The sequence below is a fragment of the Echiichthys vipera genome (genome assembly GCF_963691815.1).
Source record: "Echiichthys vipera genome assembly, chromosome: 22".
Taxonomy (NCBI): Eukaryota; Metazoa; Chordata; class Actinopteri; order Perciformes; family Trachinidae; genus Echiichthys; species Echiichthys vipera.
In genome coordinates, this window is record NC_139847.1 from 20126620 (window position 1) to 20150113 (window position 23494).

The 23494-nt window shown below is 42.6% G+C and overlaps 1 protein-coding gene across 3 annotated transcripts in view; it reads right to left on the bottom strand.

The window, feature by feature from the left end:
- The window catches only part of rtn3 (reticulon 3), a 36608-nt gene extending 13818 nt beyond the window's left edge, over positions 1–22790 (bottom strand). Inside the window, exons 1-4 of one of the 3 annotated variants that reach the window (XM_083937600.1) lie at positions 22537–22790; positions 14153–14206; positions 8836–9140; positions 5931–8226 (exon numbers count right to left, since the gene is read on the bottom strand). In XM_083937600.1, coding sequence (XP_083793726.1) covers positions 5931–8226; positions 8836–9140; positions 14153–14206; positions 22537–22627 — 2746 coding nt within the window. In that variant the 5' untranslated portion in view covers positions 22628–22790. The remainder of the gene's footprint in view (positions 1–5930; positions 8227–8835; positions 9141–14152; positions 14207–22536) is intronic. The other 2 variants (XM_083937601.1, XM_083937602.1) reach the window with 2 other exon arrangements.
- Positions 22791–23494: the final 704 nt, after the last annotated feature.

Consider the following 23494-nt stretch of genomic DNA (forward strand, 5'->3'; position numbering starts at 1 on the left):
GTCATCACCCTCAGAGTTTGTTTCTTGTCCAACTGTTTTTGAATATTTTCATCTGACTAAATCTGCAGTAAACACTCCACCTCTGCATCAGACCAACACAAAACCTTCGGAGGCATCTTTTGAAAGTCGCACAGTTGTACTCACACTGGTCAAAGGAACTAGACTTTAGCCGTGAATCGTGCTTGAGCCCCCTTACAGAGCAACATTTTAGGTCGACCTTGTGGATATTCTATTACTAAAATAATAGGAAGGTGCTCAGTGGAGAAAGTCTAATCCAATCTGTTTAAGGCAGTTCTCTGGTAAATAAAGGCACTAGGTGAGAGTTTACAGTTATTTTGAAGCCTTACATGCCGGTGCAATTGATTTGCAACTGGTCGTTTAATAGGAAAATAGTGGTATTGGCCTAGAGCTTAGGCAGGGCCTGGAGAAAAACGGCTACTCAGCAACTCTGGCCAAGAAACCATGAATATATAACATCGATCTTCTTTGGCACCTGCAGCTGAGAATAAGTGATGAAGGCACATTTGCTGTCCATGCCGGCTTGTTTGCATGTCCTGCGAGGAGTCGTGCATGCAGAAGTGATAGCCTCTATACAAGGCGCTTATGTAATGCTGGAATGGGCAGGCGCTCTCACACTGCCACGCCTTCCCTCAGCGTAGGGGAAAAAAAAAAGAAAAAAAGAGGGTGCATTTAAAACAGCCTTTTGTAAGTGGGGGAGAGAGCACGTGGGCTGTCGCCTCAGGGATGGTTCAGGCTTCAGTGCTCTAGCTAGTTTAATGGGAACACACGTTACAAACACACAAGAAAACAACTAACCTTTTCATTTGTCATAGGACACACACTCCCATGTTTAATACAAATGACGCGTGTTGTTTAAATGACATATTTTACAGCCCAGCTCTGTCTTAAATTTAAGTGTGGAAGCAAGAGAATTCTAAATCCTTTAGATATTTTCATGTTACGGATTTTAAAGCAGTTACAAGTTGAACATGGTTCGTTGCAGCCTTACTGTACATGAGACATCTCTGACACTGTACCATTAGTTTCATGTTCAATTATTTTCCATCTATGTACAGTATACAATCTCATCCAATATAACAACCAACTATAGAGTTGATTAAGAGCCATACAAAGTGTTACAAAACTCATCATTGTCTTGCATAGTAACCAGTAAACTTGGAGTGCTGTACTAATATCTATCTATCTATCTATCCATCTATCTATCTATCCATCTATCTATCCCTGCATTGTAACCTTCATGAATAATTAGTTGCAGGGCTGTTGTATTTGAGTGTATTGAAATTCAGTTGTAATTAATAAACTGGTATATCTGTATAAAAAAAAGAAGGCGCCTATGGCCACCGTGTTGGACGCCTGTGATCACACTGTTCTTGTTGCATATGCATGCAGTGTGACAACTGTGTCTCAAGTTCAGGAGACAGAGCTCAAATACATGCAGGTTCATAAACACACTCATGTTCAAAGATGCTCGTCACATATACAGTAGTTGTTGTTGAAACATTTAAACGAGCGACAGTCAGTCCAACATCTCCCAGTTTGTCTTAACAAATCGTTTAACAAAATCGTTTTTCTTAACGTCTTTATTTAGCAGAATAAACCAGCCCGTATCAAAAAACATATTCTTCGTGAATATGCTAAACCTGAAGGGGGACTAGCACTCCATAATTTACTCCACTACTTCGGCAGGGCAGGACCAAATTGGAGCATTTTGCGATTAAAATTTGAGTGTGTGACTGAATTTTTTAATCTGGTGGTGCATGTGCAGCCAGGTTTCTCCCCAAAATTTCTCCTCAATATGCAGGTGGCTAAACAGCAACAGAGTGACTGATAAGACAGGAACAATATAAGCAGTGTAAGAAGATAGTGCCATCAGCACCGTAACACAAACACGTAACCTGTGAACCCCGCAGATTTTATTTACGTCAGGCTACAAGTTATAGTCACAGTGACGCACCTGACGGACCTGAAGCCTCCGTATGTGACGCGCTGGGACAGACGAGAGTGACAGCAGAAATGTACTAAACCAAATTAATTTTCATGTCGGCTCTATGGGAAGAAATCAACAGTGTTAACCGATATACTACTACTACTACTACTACTATAGTCTAACTAGTCCTGTGGTTACGGTTACTTTAGTTGACTTTCCTAGAGATGTAATGTTTTCATTTGATAGTAACAGTGAGTGGATTTTCCTCACCCTACACTGCAAGGGTGTGTTTGTCTTCCCAGCATGCTTTGCCGCCCGTACCCACAGAGAGGCAGCCGGAGCTTGACTGCCCTTGTTCATTATCTCTTTCTCCCTGTTTCTGGCCCTGACTTTACTCTGCTGAGGCGCAGTGGCCTGCTTTCACCACACACACACACACGCACACGCACACGCACACGCACACGCACACGCACGCACGGTTAACTCTATTGGTTATTTTTTTTAAAGAACTCCATCAGAAGCACAAACTTTGCTCATGCAGTTAAGCACACTGCACCACTCAAGACCACAAAAACATCTCTGGCTCTAGCTGCTAAATGCTCTAGTAGCTAGTTGCCAGCAGTTTTTGCCTGCTGTTCGGTGCTGGACAGGTAGTGTACAGTGGGTTTATCAGAAAACTACACTTTTTTTTGCTCTTTTGTGAACGTTATAGAAACACATTCCTCTCTTCTTCTGGTCAGTCCCCTTTATGTTCCCCGCTTAAATACACACACACACACGTTCCTATGACACTTCTGTCCCTACTACAGGCCTGACTCAGATGTAGGAAGTTCACGATTACCGAGTACAAGTGAAAGCAGCATAACCGTTAGTGACGAGCTTCACCAGCAGACCAAACTCTGTCAGCAGAGTCACTAACATGGTGGCGTTTTTGCATCGAGGGAGGGAATGTCTCCACAGACACACAAATTGGAATACACAGCAAAGAGGCAAGAAGTGCCATTAGTCGCGGGTCATATCCACATTTTTACGGATTATAACTTTAAGCCTGTACAAACCTTGCTCTTTTTCTCATGTGACCCCATTTACATATCCTGACTGAGGTTATTCCCTCTGACTAAAAACAAGGTAAATCCCTAACAAACAAGACATCACAGGTCTTTGTCAGGCTGCTTAGTGGGGAGTCAAATACCAATACAGGTTTAGTGATTCAAGTTTTCACATGTGCCTTTCCTCCACTTCACAAATCTTCCCAGAGCGGATTAACGCACATCTGACCCAACTAATGCAATGCTTTATTTGACCTAATCTTTGAAGCCCTGACAACAGGTCTGGTATTAGAACTAGCCTGCAAAGAAGTTTAGAGGATCATCTTTTGCTACCCCTGTGTAGATCACACTGACACATGGCTGTGGTAGATTTTCTGACAAGGGGGTTCTTTGACCAAAAACTTGCATGGCAATGCAGGAAAAGTCTAGCATATAGAACATGAAACAAACTCACCCCGCCTAATAAACTGAGTTGTGGAGCAGCACTGCAGAGAAGCACTAAAATAGCTCAAGCTCATGGCAGGAGGGGGAGGATTCAACAACACAGGCTCATCTAGACAACACGACACTAAACAGAGCTTCCTCTGCAACACAAACTCATTAATAACACAACGAGGAAACAATTACATTACGTGCACTGCTAACTAGCTTTGCAGAGCAAAATAGCTTCAAAATGAAGCTATACTTTTATGCCTCTCCTGCACTCTTTCCCTCAGTTTCTGGTTGCTAGGGCACCAGCACACTGTTCTCTGGTGTGCCAACTCTAAGTTAAAATATTCAACACATGTAGACGCATCATTGAATGTGTTAGGATTACCGTCTGCATACCAGCCCCTGTGCATGTAGATCATGTTTGCAGAGAAGGGGAGGGTACTGCAGAACTGGCTGCTTTAACTCCATAAAAATATGCACCAGTACTTTGTCCTTGCTCGGGTCAAATTTTAATGTTGAGTAATAACGATCCCATTAAGCAGTGATGCATGAAAATAGGCTGGTTTATATGAGCTCACATATACAGGACAATTTTTAGAGGAAAAGCGACGACTGGAGTTGGATGAAGAGAGGACAATTGGAGAAGTGAGGACTGAAAGACCTGACACCAAGATGACATCTTGCCTGAAACCTGAGTAGAAATTATAAAAACAAAATAATTAAAGAGGTATGCAATTAATTTTGCCTAACTTAGTCATTTTGTACAATGCCTCGTCATCCTGTCATCACCAAGTGTGCTGTGGAAAATTGCATCAAGACAGAAACCCGACACTGGGGACTGACGGTACCCCATGACTTTCAATGTTCTTGCAAGCCAACCCTTGGCCGCCATATTTAAACCCCCACCCACTCTGTCTACCACTGAAGAGCTGTAAAGGACAGAGGGCAGGAGAGGATCACGAGACCATATGCAGCCTAAGTGTCCATGTAGCACAGTACACTGTGGTTTAGCTACACCGCACTAGTCCACATTGAGAGAAAATTGCAAATAAGTATGCAGCCCTATTCTTGACACTATCTCCCCAAACATGTAACAGAGTGTGGGCAATATGAGAGGTGTGTCTCTTCCAGGAAGCCGTGTCTGTATTCCCTATTGTATCAGGCATTAAGACATTCCGACACAAGAACACCTGCTCCAATTACCTGACTCCTTTTTGGCATTTGGTCCGCACATGTGCCATCATGCTGTACCAAATTTCACTAGTGACTACTATCGGTTGTGTTAGTGCATGTGGGATGATGATTTTCTCACGTTCAACTACAAAAGTCTACAAAATAACAGAATTCCCCAACAAACTCTAGACTCTAGATTTGGATTAAAAAAAACAGTAACTGTTTTTCGGTATCAGAAATTACAGAAATACAGGTATTATTGTCATTTATTATCTGTTGGCAAATAACTAACAATAAATAGAGGTACAGTACTGTGGTGAGAAGACACTGTGCTACTTATTTTAGAAGTTTCTAACCAGTACCTCCAGTGTATATTTTATTTTGCGTGATAATGTGGAAAATGGCATACACGCGGATGAGGAATGGGATTGGGCAAGTAGACAAACTCACTAGGATTCATTGATAGAATGAATCAATTGCTAGTGCACTTTTACCAATTGACACCAATATATTGGCAATTCTTTAGGAATTTTTCCAAAACCTAAACTCTGCCTAGAACACTTAACACACGCTGAGAGAAGAAAATAGGCAGGATTTGAAGCACTCATTCATCACACAATTACTTCCTTTACTTTTTGTGCATACAACCAAGCATAAGGCTGAAGGGACACTAGGAAAGTGTGACCTTTAAAAAACTAGTACACACACTTTTGAACGTAGACGTGTCCAACCTAATTCATTTGAAGCATACTAGGGCCTTCATGCTCTCTTAGTAAAACTCCCTGCTGACAGGAGACAAGAAATGGCGACTACGTAGCAATGGGCAGGCTACACTCTAAAGACCAAAAGGAAATGGCTGGAAAGAGGCCCGTCTAAAATCAACAAATGGGTGTTTTGTTTTTTTCTTGCCATAGGGCCTGTTTGGGGGACTGTGCTGGGAACTGTAGGGTTGCTTGTTCGAGTCCCTGTACGGACCAAATATTGAGTATGGAGTGTGGATTGGCGGCTGGAGAGGTACCAGTTCATCTCCTGGGCAATGCCGAGGTGCCCTTGAGGGAGGCACCAAACCCCCAACTGCTTGGTGCGCATCTCTCCAATAATTACATGTAGGTCCTGTTTGTAAATGTGTGTGTGTGTAACATTGATAACAGTGAGTGATACAATTTAATTTCCACTTGCGGCATTAATAAAGTTATTATTAATGTCATTATTATTACTACAATACATTACGTAAAAACACACTTGCAAGATGCAAGTGAGAAGAGGGATCCTAGTGAGGGGACTGCATGAGGTCAGCAGGCCTACTGCCCATAAGGAAGAGGTGTTACCTGTTAAGTGGGTTAGTATTGCTGTCAAGACATGCTCAGCAAGATGATAGGCCTCAGCCACCCATTCGTCGATGGCTTCTACCTCTTTGGAATAGGTGCTGTCAAATACACGGCTGCTTTGGGAACATGGAGGACTAGGAACTGAGGAAAAGGAAGACTTCTGTATAGATGTAGCATTGGGGTTAGTTTTGCCCTGGTCAGGAACCTTCGACTGGAGAGACACCTCCTCCTCCTCCTCCTCCTCCTCCTGACTGCTGCCCAGCTCTTTGAGAGCATTGATAGTAAGCTGTTCTTGTTCAAGATCCATCACCATGGTAGGAGCGCTCCTGGAAGGAGACAACTCTGTTTTGCAGAACTTGTTCTTGGAAGGAAGAGCTTGGTGTGTGTCGTCTGGTTCCTCATCCTGCCTTGATTTCAGGCACTCTCGCATGAACTCCACAAAGCTATCTGTTGGCTCAGAAGCTGAGCTGTCAGGGTCAGTGCCTTCTGGGATGCTTGTTGTTTCAGATGCCTGGTGACCTGCTTTAATGTCCTGCTGGATCTTTGAGCCAATATTCTGTGCTGGGAAGGAGTTGCCATTTGCCATGTTATCTGTAACAATGTCAGTGTTCATTTTCTTATTAAGATCTTGCTCACTGATGCTGCTTCGTGTCTCACTTTGGAAAGAGGCATATGGGTTTTGGGGATATTCTCTTAGAGATGTCTGACCAACTGACTTGGAGGAGGCTTCTTCATCATTCACTGAATTGAAATCATCCAAACTTTGACTGCTTGCATTCAGTGGTTCAACATGGATTTGAGAAGGATCAGAAAGAAATCGCTCCTTAGCATTGTTTAGCCCTTTGTTGTCATCCAAGAAAGAAGATGCATCATAATCATATTCAAATGATTGCCTGTCATAAATATCATCCTGCATGAAGCAAGGTTTGGTTTTAGAAAGGGAAGCAGTCTCTAGATAATCCTCTTTTTCAGTTGTCTTGCTCTTTTCATCTGCCTTGGATTGGGTGTAAGGAGTCGTTTCCGTGAACGCAAGATCAGTCTTGCAAGGATTGACCAAACTTTCTAGTGCTTCATCTGACCACTCATCATCATTGTCTGGGAAGTCCACTTGTTCATTTGTGACTGTGAAAAGGGAGTGTCCATCATTTTCCTTATTGGAATTAGCCTGCGATTTTTCAGATTGTGCTTGATCGGGTAGAGCTTCAGGTTTTGATGCAGATTTCTGATGTACTGTTTCAGGAAGATTTTTGAGAATGTTGTGTTTAGGAGAGTATTCAGCATCAGAGTCCACAGGGGAAGATGGAGGAGAGTAGCCTTCCATGAATTCAGTCTCTAAGGGGCGTGTTTTGGGTAAATCAGTTTTACTGTCCTCTGGCTCTGGTACTGGGGTTTTTGGAGCCTCTCTAGCTAGGTCTTTTACAGCCTCAAAATCCTCATCGTCCTCTGCTTCAAGCTCCATTTCCATCTCCTCATCACTGTAATTTGGCTCGTCTGTCTCAATGACATTTATTGTTGGAACCTGCATCAGCTTCCTCTCAGACTTTGGTGGAGGAGTCTCCTTTTCTTCAGTGGGAAGATTGGGAGGTGTGGAAGCAGAGGTAGGGACATTTGAAACAATTGGATCAGAACATGGAGAAGGAACAGAAGCAGAAACAGTGACCCCATCTTCAATGACAGTGTCATCTGACTCTCCTGAGCTGTCAGCTTCACTTGCCTCTGGGGGCTCCAGATCTCCGGCCCACATGGTCTTCTTGTCATCGGAAACACTCTGTTTAGCATCTTTGCCAATTTGAGGAGAGACGGGAGGAGATGGGGTGTCAAAGTCTGCAGGAGGTGCAGGTGAAGCTGGAAGCCCTGCATCAAGATTTGATGGCACCTGAGCACCTGATTTTTCCTGCTGATCCCACATATAGGCTGTTGGCAGGAAACTAAGGTCAAAATCAGAATCCTCCTCAACAATTTGCTTCGGTGCATCAACTAACTCATCCTTCAGTTTTGGAGCTTCAGCAGGAGAATCCATGAAAGCATCAGGGACACCAGCAAAGACAGCAGGAGTGTCTGGTATAACTATGTCAGTCTCCTTCTCTTGCTTTGATGCAACCCTGTCTAAAGTCAGGGGGGCTTTAATTAAATCTACAGCATCGAAGTCTGGAACAGGAGGTAAATGAGCCTTCATCCACTCTTCTGTTTCTTCAAATTCATTCACTTGTCTTGAATCTCCAAGTACTTCAAAGGGGGATTCTGGTGACTCCTGATCAGCAGAACCTCCTCTTTTCTGGACAGCTGGCGCAATTTTCTCATTGAGAGATTTTGGGGTGTCAGTGAGAGACTTTGGGGTTTCAGTAGGCGATTTGGAAGTCTCAGTGAGAGACTTTGGGGTTTCAGTAGGCGATTTGGAAGTCTCAGTGTGAGACTTTGGGGTTGCATTGGGCGATTTGGAGATTTCAGTGGGAGATTTGGAGATTTCAGTGGGAGATTTGGAGGTTTCAGTGAGAGACTTTGGGGTTTCAGTGGGAGATTTGGAAGTCTCAGTGAGAGACTTTGGGGTTTCAGAGGGAGATTTGGAAGTCTCAGTGAGAGACTTTGGGGTTTCAGTAGGCGATTTGGAAGTCTCAGTGAGAGACTTTGGGGTTTCAGTAGGCGATTTGGAAGTCTCAGTGAGAGACTTTGGGGTTTCAGTGGGAGATTTGGAAGTCTCAGTGTGAGACTTTGGGGTTTCAGTGGGAGATTTGGAAGTCTCAGTGTGAGACTTTGGGGTTTCAGTGGGAGATTTGGAAGTCTCAGTAAGAGACTTTGGGGTTGCATTGGGCGATTTGGAGATTTCAGTGGGAGATTTGGAGATTTCAGTGGGAGATTTGGAGGTTTCAGTGGGAGATTTGGAGATTTCAGTGGGAGATTTGGAGGTTTCAGTGGGAGATTTGGAGGTTTCAGTGGGAGATTTGGAGGTTTCAGTGGGAGATTTTTCATGGTGGCGGTCTCTGAAGTGAGAGAAACCTCCATCGCTCCTAAAATCAGGTTCTTTCTTTTTGGCAGCAAGAGCTTCCAGTGCCTTTATCCGTTCTGAAACAGGAGATGTCTTTATTGGTGAATCCGGTCCATCTGGCGGCCCTTCACTCCCGTAATTGCCAGGGGTGAATGAGCCAGGTTGAGAAGGAAAGCGGAGGGATGTCACGACACCTTCGCAGGGCTTGTCGGAGCTCAGTCTTTTGTCTGCATTAGCGTGCATGAAGAACGACAGCGAAGAGGACAAAGGGGGGGGGGGGGGGGGGGGGTCACATAAATCACATACCCCAAATATCCCATGCACTTCTTAGATTATTTAGCAAGGCCTTGATGTTGCAGCTCAAGCATTCATGCATTGCATCATGGAACTATAAGACAAATTCATATAATGGATGAGTTCTTCACTTTTTGCATGCTGCTCTTGACTATTCTACAAAGTTGCCATCCAGTAGTACTGAGTATGGCAACTTAAATGATCCCAATGATCAGACGAAGCAGCAAAAGAAATAAAATGTCACTGATCTCACCACATGTGGCTAGTGACTACATGTGAGTTGCTAGTAGTATAGTAAATGTATTTGATTTGCTACACACTTGCAGGCTTGAAGGCAGTGTTTATTTGATTGCTCCTTTGTGACCAGTATACAACAATTTATTAATGAATTCTTCAGTCACCATTACATTTGGTGGTACTACAAAAGGTTTGTTCTCTAGTCAAGTAAACTAAAACGTACAATAGGTAATAATATATATATGATTTGAGGTAATCTGAAATGTGACTTAAGCTCTGTGTATTTTTAGTTGTGTGTAAATTTGTGTTATTCTTTTAATTTCATAGGAAAACGTACTGAGGCTACTTTCTTCAGTGTAAAATTACACATCAAGTTGATAGAAAAGAAAAAGAAATGGAACAAAAAAACCCTGAAAAAACTAATTGTTGACCCTTAATTGTCTCAATAACAGCAGCTAAATGAGACCATTAGCAAGTGGTTACACCTTCAACAAAGATAATGAAATGATACAAAACTGAAGTAACAGAACAGAATAAGATATTAAAGGCATCTCCGCAAGATAGAAACTGCCTGTGCTTAGTCCCCAATGACTTTTTTGCACTGTAGAATATATTATTATCAATTTAAAAATCATCTTTGTAAAATAAAAAGGTTGAGATTGCATAACCAACATGTACCTGCAATAATGAGATGCCATGCTGAATATAATTTCATTTTACAGGCTTTTCCCTTGCCATCTACATAACAGGCTGGTCCACTCTGCTGCACCATTAATGACCTCGACCCATAGTTTGGAAATGAATGCAAAACATACGGACTAGAGTTCTGTCACTACTACCACCTTGGTTGGCAGTGGTTGCTGGGCTGATGGTAGCTGGTTGGAAAAGTTTAACATATTTTAACATATTGCCCAAACCTAGTTCAAAATGAATCCAACAGGTTAAGTTCAGGTCTGTGAAATGAAATGAAAAATACATTTTCACAGTTTTAACCATGTGCCCCTGTAACTAACATTTTCATTTCCAAACTATGTGGCCGAGGTCTATTTCAGGGAAGCTTTTGGCTGATTTTGTGTGGAGCCAACAGTCCTCTGCCCTGTATCATGCTAAACTCTAAGCCTAGCCACTTTGTAGTAGGCCAAACAAATGTGAAGTATTTGGTTTAAATCCCTCCTGTAACTGTACACCAATTGGCCAGATTTGAGTGTCTGTGGACTAATTAAATAAGACCCACTGGCTTTTTGATCAACATTGAGATCACGATAATTTATCATGATTATTATATTTTTACTGCACTTTTATATTTTAATAAACAGAGCTCTGCTTTCATTTGCATGTTGTGCTTCATACCTGCTATTGTACAACTTTAGCATCACAATAAGATTTAAAATAAGGTTTACTTTATTGTTACTCTGTAAAGTGTCCTGAGATAACTTTTGTTAGGATTTGGCACTATAAATAAAATTGAATTGAATTATTGGGCCCGTAGGGATATTTGTCATGGACTCTGCACAGTGCTGCACAGATAATGCCTCCACAGTTACGATAAAAAAGCGATCGCTCTACTACATTAAAAACAGCAACCTAAAACAATAGACGTCCCAAAAGGAGCCCTTCTACTCTGGACAATATTCAGAAGTTTTTTTCACATGCAGCTGCAAGACAGCTCCCCAAAAGCCAAACATCTGGCCCGCCCCCTGGTATTTTAAAATTTCAATATCGCAGTCGATCATGTTCATTTAATTGCGGAAAGCGAAAATCTTAATTACAATTGATATTAAATTAATAGTCCGGCCCTAACACTAATGATGGAAAACTGTGATACAGGACAACATTGGCTTAGCAAACGCAGGGCTGTAAGTTTAAGACCTGCACGGACCAAAGAACAATGTGTTGACTGGTCACTGGAGGAGCCCGCTCAACTCCTGTGCACTTCCGAGGTACACTTGAGCAAGGCAGCGAACCCCAATACAGCTTGGAGAGCAGACTCTGTGGCAGCCCCTGCACTCTGACACCTCTCTAATAATGTTCCATTAGCATGTATTTCAGACCTGTATGTGTAATGTAACATTTGAATTTCCCCATTTAAGGACTAATAAAATGTTTTTCTTTTTATTTCAAAAAGCAGGTCATTAGCCAGGTTCATAATGTTTCTCAATAACATTTCACGAAGTGGATAACAACAACTTTCTGCACATTGTTTTCAAACATCACTGGAAAGAAGAGGATTCATCTAAAAAATGACTCACAAACACTCAAGAGCTACATTCACTGTTGTGGTTAGTTACTTGCAACATAATTGGTATTTGTTAACTGCTCTTTGTAACATCGTCAAAATTATGTAATGTTCTGATACTGAAATGGTGAAAAAAATATGCCATAAGTAAGACAATCCTGCCGCCCTCCCAAGCCATGTGGCGCCTTAGCTATCCTGGAGGCCAGAGTTCCAAGGATGTTCTAAGCAACTGTTCCAACAATCCCATGATCCCCTTCAGCACCAATGCTCTCCTATCACCCGACAAGTCATTACGACAGCTATATAAGGAAATGAACATCAGCTGTCCAGCTCAACCTTAAAGCCAACCTACATGTATAGAACCTATGACTAACTCCGCCTTTAAAAAGCCTAGTTAATACAAGGTCCAGATTTTTCCTTCTTCGGGTGAACTTTGCAATGTTAGCTGTGTTGTCAGCACAATCCCATGACCCCACCCCTCCCCTCCAACTGTACACACAGACTTTTCCACTGATGCACAGCTGACTGGTCCACTTTGTCTTGGGCTGCCACCTCCCCTGCGCCACAATACAATGCCTTGTTCAAACTAGGCCACATGAATGGACTTTCCATCTCACCAACAGCATTGTAGTCCTTCAGCTCTCTACTAGTAAACAAATTCCAAAACAGATTGTGCTCCGAGGATGAATCCACTGGTTTTAGACAGAACCAGGGCTACATGATTCGAACCTAGACTTCCAGACAGACTATAATTCAGGAGTGGCTAGATAAAGCCTCAACAACTTTGCTTTGTAATAGGCCACTAGTCATGTGGCATCTGCCTAATTAGACCTCAGTGGCCTTCCACATCCGATTTATGTAATGGGCTCTCTGCAGTTATGGGAGTGTTGTGATTATGTATGTGGCCTGATATCTTGTTTGAAAAAACATTGTTCTACCCTGAACATGGGTCACTTAAATAAGATAAAGTGGTATACCCCAAAACGAATAACTAAAGTTCACAAATGAAGGCGTTTACATTGACGTCCCGGACACTGATTTACTGATAAAATAGTGTAATGCATAAGCTAGGTCAGATATAGCTTGCTGAGGAGCAGATGAGTCACTAAGAGTTCAAATTCCACATGAGGCAGTCACGTCCTGTCATTCCTCACTTAGAGTGAATAGGTTGGATGCCTGTGACATAAGTGTGTAGTGGTAACGTGTGACTAAGAATACTATGTGGTTCAGGTTATCGTCTACCCTAATCTGTATCTTTGATTACTTACAACTACTTTAACATTATTGACTACCATTTCTTCACAGTAGTAGTAGTAGTAGCAGTAGTAGTTAAAGCTTGTAATACTGTTAAAAATCACAGCACAAAATCTAAAATAAAGAAGCAAAACTGGTCAAAGAAACCCTACTTTTGGATGCTTAAGCAGGGATGTGAGACATGCACAAAGCCTACAAAGCCATAAGCAGATAGTGGGGTGGAGGGCAAATGAGCAGCCACAGGCAACAGCGGGTCCGGGCCACTATGCGGTGGATGATATCTCCAGTGCCACTCATCCTCTGGGGCCCGGTTGCTACTCTGGCTGAGGGAAGCTTGGGCTTGGATACTAGGGCAGAAGGAAGCTGGTGCCTCCCGGGACACCAATCGGATCCATTTTTAGGTTTCTGCTCTTGTGCGCACAATGTGAACTTGAACTTTTCTGCTTTCTTAAAATAAGGTGGCAATCTTGGGATTATCTTGAACCTGAGCGAGTGCTGCTGACCTAAATAATGCTCGCTAGCAGGTGGTAAAAACTGAAATGGATCAGAATCTGACTGTTAGCAGCTGCGGAGGCATGGATTTAAGGGTCTAATTCTTGGTGTCTGTAAAGACTTGGGAGATAGGTAAGAATAAGCAGCAAACACTGATTTGTGCCAGTGACTGCTGCTGCTGATTTAGGCCAGTTTTATCAACTGAGTCGCATTATTTCAAAATGTAGCAAGTTTAAATATCTGTAGAAGCTTTGTTGGTTGAGCTTCTGCTGCTCATACTATGGTTATGCCTGCAATAAACTAACAATGTAACCTGTCAATAGGTCAACGTGTCTATTTACAGCAGCTAGAAAGGTTTCATCTCAAGTTACAGCAGGGGTTGGGGGTAGTGAAGAAAATGACCAATACCATATGTCACTGAAAACAGGAGCTGTGCTGCCTGGCTAATTTACAGTCAGCCGTGTTGGAAACAGATGGAATAGCATGTATGGTTTGTAGGAGGAGGGGCATGTAAAGACCGGTCGAGCTAGGAAAGGAGCTCAGGTTGGGGCTGGAGTTCACTGTGTTGCTGGTTTCTTTGAAGGTTCGTTGTGGTTCTATCGAGCTCTTCCGAGCAGGAGAGGGGCACTAGACAGAGGGATGAAGTAGAGCAGTACAGCAGCAGGCCAGCGAGAAAGAGTACAGGACAGAGGGAGAGAGCAGGCGAGCAGCGTAAGAGAACCATACACTTGCCTTGAGGAGACTGAATGAGAGATACAGGCGAAGAGGAAAGAAAGGAATCTGAAAAAATAAAGGACAGAAGAATGATCATCCTAGAAGAGGAAGAAAAGAAGTCCTATCCACTCAACCCCTTCAAATTAAAGAGTTAACTTATCCAGCCTTAACAACTCTATGTTATACAACAAAACCACTTCAAATAAAGACTCATGCATTTGCTCACATTGTTTACTTCAGTAAACATACAATAACTTTAACACATGCACTTATATTTACTATGCAGGCAAGACCAAACAGTTTCATTAAGAAGCAGGCTAAAGCACCTTCACTTTGCTTTAGTGTCAACAGAAGTGCTTCCCACAAATTAACTACAACCAAAAGAACAACATCTCTTCTATGATACTCCACCCATGGTGTACGTTGCTACAGCAGAAACCAGCAGGACAAAATAGTTTATGTACACTATATGACCAGAAGTATGTGGACCGCCCTGTCCAACAACCCTGTCCTTTTAGTCTGGGGTTGTTTTACCATGGGGTAGTTAAGGGAAGTCTTAACACTGCAGCATACAACAGTACAATGTTCTTTCAACATGGTGTCAACAGTTTGTGTTTGGCTTTTTCCTGTTTGACACTGGCCCTGTGCACAAAGCCAACCAGCTCCATAAAATGGGTTCCCAGTTTGGTGTGATAGAGCTTTGACCTCCCATCCAACACCTTCAGGATGAACTGGAACATCGACTGAGAGTCAGGTCTCATCACCCAACATCAGAGTTGGACCTCAGTAACGATCTTGTGTCTGAATGGCAGCAAATCCCTGCACCCAGGTTCCCAAAAACCAGAAGAGTGGGGACTGGAAAATTAGGGTCCACTACCTGGCCGAGTATTGCCTCAATTTCATGTTTGAGGACGTACCATCTTCCTCAATGTGATGAAGAAATCATTAGACCACACCTCATTCTACTTTGCCATCAAACTGGTTGGAAATGGCAGAGAAATATCTTGAGTGACTGGTGTGAGAGTTGCAGGTTTACTTAGGGAGGTGCAGCTTCTCCCTTCAGTTAAGCTCAGCTGGAGTTTCTACAGGCTGGTGTGCCCTTGCAGCGCAGCATTCCTTCTCTCAGATTCATACGGCTGTTACCCTCTGAACACACCACACCTTCACTTTCCGAGCACACCGTGAGCTCTTACTTGTGTTTCCACGTATGTCAAAGACAAGTCAGTGGGGGTTGAATTAAGAAGGCTGCAGGCAGATACTAGCTGCTTAAAATCTATAAAGACATACACATGAAATGAAAGAAGAATGCACATCCAAATTAAAAAACAGGCATAAATGTCATGGTTCTTGAAGAAGGAGTTTTAGAATCACAAACGCTTCTGCTATTGACAAATCTGCACTAATAATAGATTATAATAATAATAATCAATAATAATATAACAATAACAATAATAATCAATAACAAAAAACAAAGCAAAATAGGCATGTTCTGTACAATGTACGAGTGATGTGAAGCTGTGGAAATCACACAGAAACACAACAACATACAGACCCAAAGAAGACTAAATGGGATGATGTGTTGAACGCAGTAGAGAGAGAAAACAAAGCTTAATGAATGAATAGAAACTGAAATGAGTGCAGATGTCTCGTGCCACAGCCAGAGCAGATGAGTATAAATGAGCAGTTCGATCATTTCCTTTAGTTATTTTGTTTTACAGTAACCCATTTACAACCCTGGGAAACACGGAACAATCATAGTATCCTATTAGCCCCTGTGGTTCTTAGCACTTGTGCGAGTCCAATATTCATTCTCCTTTAAAGTTTGGTTTCTAACTCCTTCGGCCGCTAGATGCTCCACTCTTTTCAGCAGCAAGTCATCAACTGGGTCTGCTGATTGGTGCTGGACAAGTGGCATACACTCAGTTTACAGCACCAGAGCTTCTGAGATAAACATAGCTGCCTGCAGTGACTGGTTGGAAGGCCATTTGACCAAAACAATGAGCTAAAAGATGCTAAAAATCTCCGCGGAGCTGAGGAGACCTTGCAGGGTTGGTGATAATTCTCTGTGGATTTGTCAAAGAAGCACCTGCTTTTATAGTCACTGGGTTAATGTTAATATAAAATATATCCATGCAGCTTTACGCTTTGTCATAGAAATGGTCATTTGTGGTCTCTGGGACAAAGGTTACATGGTTGCCTACATGGAGTCACTGTGTACATTCTCTTTATCCCTTAATCTCATTGTTCGTTCTTTGCAAGCACCTTAAATTAATTAACCAACAAGCTAATAATAATTTCCTTCATCCCCTGTTCACTTACAATGTTGCATAATTTATGGTTATGTTTTACCTCATTGGATTATACTATTATGATTGGTGTTGTTTATACTGTATTTGTGTGTGTACTTTGATTTTTGCTATGTCAAAGCCCTTTGTAAACTGCTGTTTTTAAAAAAGGTGCTATACAAATAAAGTTATAATTCCAAATACAGTTCTGTGTTAAATCCGTCATTGGAGGACATGAGTTGATGAGTTGAGTTGAACTTTGCCCAGTGGCCTCAGGCTTCTCAGGGTGTTTCATCACCTGTCTTGTTTAGTTCAGTTGAATTAAACCCCGGAGTGTTTACCCCCTTGGTGTAGTTTGTTTGTTTGTTTGTTTGTGTGTAAAGAAACCAAACCAAGTGGAAAATGATTCAGGTTTCACTCATCAACTGATCCAGACCAGAGCAAACAAACTCTAGGTGTGTACACGTCCTTAAGGCAGGCACACACCGCCTGACAGTTGGCAGTTGGTTGATCTCTTTACTCAGATTCTGCTTAGGAATATGGGATCTGTAGGCAATGGGAGAAAACTGCAGTGGTCTGGTTTCTGTTTGTAGTCACACTGGTATTTACGTATAACATTTGAGCAGGCATTGGTTGCCTGCAGGTTAACAGTCCCATTAGCTGTCATGCAATCTTGGAACCCATCAGCTGTTGTCTGTCGACGATTTCACTTTTCAATTGCTTTTACATATTATTGATCTGCATTCATATCCAGATACATGTTTATAGAGTCGCCATCTCTCAACTCCAACTCCATTCTTGCACATCAAGTTGCTAATCAGAGTGTACACAATGAGGCGATGCAACCGTTGACCAGCTACCAGTAAACTTTGAAGAGGGCTTGCCTGCCTTTGGGGTCATCGCCAATTGGAAGCGATGGAGCAGGGTGGGTCTACTGTCATCCTGTACGGTCAACCCCTGAGGGCTATCTGATTGCCTCTGTGACCTCAGTGATATGGTCCACTCCACTCCAGGGAGTGGAGGGAGGAGGGCTGTCTTGGCAAGGCAAGTGCGTGGGGGGGGGAGAGAGAGAGAGAGAGAGAGAGAGAGAGAGAGAGAGAGAGAGAGAGAGAGAGAGAGAGAGAGAGAGAGAGAGAGAGAGCTCTGTGTTCCTTTCAAGTGGTTACATGAAGTACAGTTGAAATATAGAGTTCATCAAACAACACTGATAAGAATTACACATGTATGAACTAGTTTAGCTGTGCATCACTATGTTTGGTAGGCTATGGTAGTGCTTACTACAGTTATTTGAGTTATGTTAACAGATTAAATCCGTAGAATGTTTTAATACCAAAAGGATAGAAAAGGTTTCTTTCCTCTTGAAGGTAAAAGATCAAAGTGAAAGTTAGGGTTTGGTGCCTCTAGCAATATAAAAGGACAATCTGCTCATAGAAGAACATTCCTACGAGGAAATATAAGCACAGAGATATTTAAAGAGGTAACTAGTTATCAAACTGTGAGCGGATGATTACTATTGAGTGTCTGATGTTGCAGGGGCCGGAGTAACTAAGTCTAAAGTACTATTTACAACAAAAAACACTTTAAACATCATGGCTAACTTCCTCTGAAAAGCTGATGCAATGTAGTTTGAGAAATGAGGTCCTCCTTTTGAAGTGTGCCACTTCCTTTGTGACTCGTGTCACTCAGTGTGCAAGTCAAGTGAAATGGGCTCAGCTACAGACAGAAGCTGGAGAGGGGGGCCAGGCCATCTGGAAGCAGGGACGTCCACAGGCGGAAAGACAAACATAGTGTAGATGGCCACATGTAACAAACAAAGCTGGGGGGAAACACACTGTGCCATACTCACTCTGCCGAAGAATTCATTGTTTTATTGACTAAATATACTATAACTTAGTTTCAGATTACTACCGTTAGCTCCGAGCTCTGTGTCCGTCCATCGATCTGCAGAGCTCTATGAGTCGACATGCCATACGAGATGGCCATCCACCCAAGAGGCTCCGCTTCCCCGCCACCTCCTGTCTGAAGCGGCTCAAACATGTCCGCCTATGGCTGCTTCTCTCTGAGGGGTTTAGTCATCTTAATGAGCGGATTGCGCCGTTCTCATGCACCTCCGCCTGCTCCTCAACCACAGTGAGAAGCTAGCACACGCAGGAGTGCGAGCACACGCAGGAGTGCGAGCACAAGCGCGAGTAGCGTTGGCCGGGCCAGGCCAGATACAGAATTTCTCGATCTTGGAGAAACAGTGGATAGACATTTTTTTGTGTAAGAAAAATTAAAATATTTTAATCATAGCAGAGTAGTTTTTGCATACTTTGAAATGTGTCTGGAGTGGGTCTCTAACTGGGATTAAAAAGAGCAAAGTGAAAGTGACTTGAAACAATCAGTGAATGAAAAATATATTTGTTATTGTTGGCGCTGCAGAAATGCACATAACGCTGAATTCATCAAGCCAAAATAATTGTTTTAATTTACAGCAAATGACAACAGGAGCAGAGCAGAGAACAGGGAGGCTGCATTTTAAAATACAATCAAATATAGAGAGAAAACAGGGGAGTGGGGCGTAACGACAGGATGTCTCTGATATGTTTCCAACTAAGGCCTGGTTCTCTTTGCAGCTCACGTAAAGAACTAAAGCTTTTAAAAAAATGGAAGGTATATTCAGATTTCATAAAGCTGGACTATTCTTCTCTACTTACGTTACATTTCTGCATTTGCATCTTAGTGAATGACCCTTCAAAGCAACACAGTGAACCTTTTCTAACCTGTATGCTGAAATTATTGAGATTAATACGTAACTAATCATTAACAAAGAAAGCTTTGATCTCAAGTGAAGTGAGTCCATATACTAAAATGTATTTCTTTAAAGTATAAACATTGAAAAAGGGGATGTCCATTGCCAACCCTGTCAAATGTATTGAGGTTTAAAGCATTTCCAAGTAGGAAGATCACATCTACAACCGTGGTCTTTCCATACGACGTGGTGGATGCAGAGCAGGGCCCAGAGCCTATATTTTGGGGTGACTCAGCAGTGCTGTAATGACTAAGGTTTGCAGAAGGCAGTGTCTGTTATCTGCCATGGAAGGTTTGGAAAAAACAACCCAGGGTTTGGTCTGCGCTGCCACAAAACTGTTTATTTTAACAGCCATTTTTTCAGAGCCTGACTTCAAAAAATGGCAGTAAAAACAGCTCTTAGAGGAGGGCATAAAAAGTGTGTAGGATACGCCACAGCTGGGAGAACCACCCCACGATTTGAGGTATTAGGGCTGTCGATATGGTCAAAATCTTCTATCCCAAGCTCATCTCATAGCTACATAAAGATGTATATTAGAAGAGAGCATGTTTTCTGGTAACCGAATAAATGAATATATATAGCCTATGTTATTACCACATGATAAAGTATTATATACACTGAAAATAAAATGACTTTTTTGTATGGTTAAATGTATTAAATTAATCAAAGCATTTTATAAACAGTAAAATTTAAATTCAGTGGGAACTGGAACATTTTAAGTAAACATTTGAATATTTACACATTTTATTCATGTAATAAATCCACTGAATAGCAAGAGTACATTTTATTATATACGATACAAATACAATACAAATACAAAATTAAATTTGAATCTGAAAATCGTTTTATCACGGATGAGTCATTTCTAATAAATGTAAGCTTTCTTTCTCCTATTTGTGATAACTGTGACATTTCTCAGGAACAGAAGGTCACAGACTCTCAGGGGTGGCACCGTTGGAAAGCCCACACATGAAAACATATTCAACATATCAACTTCCATCTCTCTACGACCTTCTGTTACAGAGACACGGCAGAAAAGCCAAACGGGTGCTGTTTTTTAGTGTGACATGGATCCACAGGGTCTGAAATATAGGAAAACTAACTAAGTCACTCATGGCTGCTATTTGTGTGTGGCAAAGGGAAGCCTTCCATAATAATGTGGTCATTGTTGTCCTAAGTTCTTAATCACATCACATGGTTGCAATCATGGAAACATTCATGGATCTAAATGCTTTCTAATGTCACGTGCTTCCTTTTGTGTCCCAGTAGATTACTTCTAATCAGTTATTGCATTTTTGCTTTCCTCTCCTCAGTCAGGGCTCCAGACTGCGACCAGAATTTGAGAGTGCGCGACTGGATTTTACATCTAGTTGCACATGTGCGACCAGATGTCTCTCCATATTAATATGTAGGGGGCTAAACAGCAACAGAGTGACAGATCATGTAAGCAGTGTAAGAAGATAGTGCCATCAGCACCGTAACACAAACACGTAACACACTAGTCACAGTGTCAGGACCTGACGGACCTGAAGTCTCTGTCTGTGACGAGCCCAACAACAGAAATGTACCAAACCAAAATAGTTTTCATGTCGGCTCTATGGGAAGAAATCAACAGTGTTTCACTGATTCATTGACTTTGTTTCTCATGTTTCATATAAAACGTAAACAGCGGGAGAAAACTTGGATGTGAGTCGATCCACTTAATAAAATGGAAACCTATCTGTTCTGTGAGATGAGCGAGTGACGGCTGACACGCCGCTTAATATCTCGCTCTCTGTGGAGAAGTGCTGTATGTTGACAGGCTTCTATGTTGCATCTTCAATAGAGCACAATAAAAAGGTGACACTGAATTTGAAACAGCATATTGTAATTTCTCCATCTGTTATTGGTTTACGGTGTGTGCCCCTAAAATTTTCAGTTTGGGGTCCACAGTGCTCCTCAAAGTTAGTCTGGAGCCCTGCTCAGTGATATCAACTTCCAGACCCAAGGGGAACTGGGCGAAGCGTCACGTGCCACACCCTGCCACCATCCCGGTGACGCCCATGACCACATGGGTTTTAATTCTTCAAAGCCTACAATCTTTTTGATTAACACAGCGTGGCTTTGAAGGATTTTCAGAGGGCTCACACGTAGTGGCTGATTGAGCCATGGGGTTCAGATCAGAAAGCTTAACATACGCAATACCATACCAACCCACAGGCAGTGATTGTGGAGCGGCCACTCCCTCCTGCACAATAACTTGTCAATAAAGGCCCGGGGAGACAACACTGTTCCTTTGTGTTCAATGGGCTGGTCTAGACGGTGAACCCTGGACACCTAAACAGGCTCCCTGACTGAAGGCGGTGACAGCTATTAGACAGAAATGAAGGATGCTTCTCCCGTTGGGGTGATGATGTTTTGTTCTGGGACTGTGAGCATCATCGAGACACAAAAGGGCGGTGCGCCTTTAAGAGGTGCTGCCTTTACTGGCAGTTGCCCAGTAACAAAGCCTCTGCAGTGCAGAGCATCGCGACACTTAGCAGCGAGAACGCTTTGTCACCGCGAACGTTACTGTAAAAGCTGTCATGTAACGTGCATTCACTCATCAACAAACATGCCCACCTAAAAGAACACAGCGGAAGACCTTATTAACGGACATTAGGTGATAGATTTCAGTTCGGCTAACATTCAAATCACTAATAAAGGGCGTATTTTAATGACATTTCTTCATTTATTTCTCTCAAATGAGCCTGCTGATGCTCACTTGGTTTTAATGAGGCAGCTCAGGAGCGAGCAGCGCCAACCCATACCTGTGTGTGGCCGCTCGGCTGGCCCAATACACCGTGTAGTTGAATGACTTAGCCTTACCTCATGCTCTACCACACTGACCACACACTGGGGCTCCGTTTATCAGCAGCAAAGCGACTTAAAACGGACATACTCTTCACAAACGTTTAGCTAGGTGTTCACCATGAAAGACAGCGGCGTGTAGCGTTAGCAGGGTCAGGCCGGAGCCACATACACGGCACGGTTGGTGTCCGTGTGCCCGGGTGAGTTCACTACCACAGGTGTTTCCCATTCCATTAGCTTTAGCTGGAACGAGCTTAAACAACCACGCACACACAGGCCAAATGAACCGAGCAGGGGTTCTACTTCACACTGGCAAACGGACGGTACACTTCCACTTTCAAGTATTGCGTTATGGTAATACTAACGTAAACCTATGGAGTTAATAATGCATGTCAAGAAATTCGAAACACATGTGGTTTAATGGTGAAACACTCGGTTGAAAGTGACACCCGGTTGGCTAAAGTCATCGTTAACGTTAGGGTGTTTCTTACCGGATAGCTTTGATTCTTTGGCAGCAGAATTTTGTCCATCGGCGAGCCCCTGCGACGATGATATCTGGGTTGACTGAGTCATTGGATCCATTTTACTGTGGTTTCAAAGCGACTGGTAAAATGTCTGTCGTGTCGATGGAAATTCTCGTATACTGTCCTTTAAAGACGTATATGTCGTCTGACTTTCCTCAAATTTCCCCAAGAGTGGGACACGGTTCCGCACCTCAACGCAACGTCCGAGCACTGACAGATCAGTGGAGATGGAGGGAAACAAGGCGGACCGGTGGAGGAGGGGAAAACATGTCGGGTTGAGGTGCGTTCACTGCCTCAGATTAAGCTGCTGTATCTCAACTCCTCTCGTGATAAAAAGGACTCCTATCTGCGTTCAAGTACAATGACGTCAACCCATCAACTTGTTTTTATCACCAAACCGCACCGACTTGTCATCCATCCTCCCTGCCTGTCGAAATATATTCCAGGGACTCTCGCATCAGTAAAATCCAACTGTTCTAGACGGAATTTTGTCATTTTGTTGTGAAGTGCATACGCGATGTACAAATATTCGACAGCACGTGAAGGCAGCAGGGAGAATATTCCTGAACACAGACACCATGTTCATGTTCTACCTGCTCTGACCAAAAGTGGGGCTTTGTATTTCGGCCATTAGCTGTTATGTCATTCAGAGTAAATCATATTAATATTTCCAGGAAATTATACCAAAATATGTATACTAAATAATGATGGGATAAATATGGGTAATTATGGGTTGAATGCATAAACTGGTGTGTTCGAGCTGCTTGAACCAAAGCCCGCCATACGTACATTGGTAAAAATGATAAAGATGCAGTGTCTTCACGGCTACAGTGCGATTGTATACACACACAAATTGTGTTGGTTTTACTGTAGCTTGTTTTCCATTATGTAATGCTTACCTTTGTTCCATTTTGTAACAAAACAT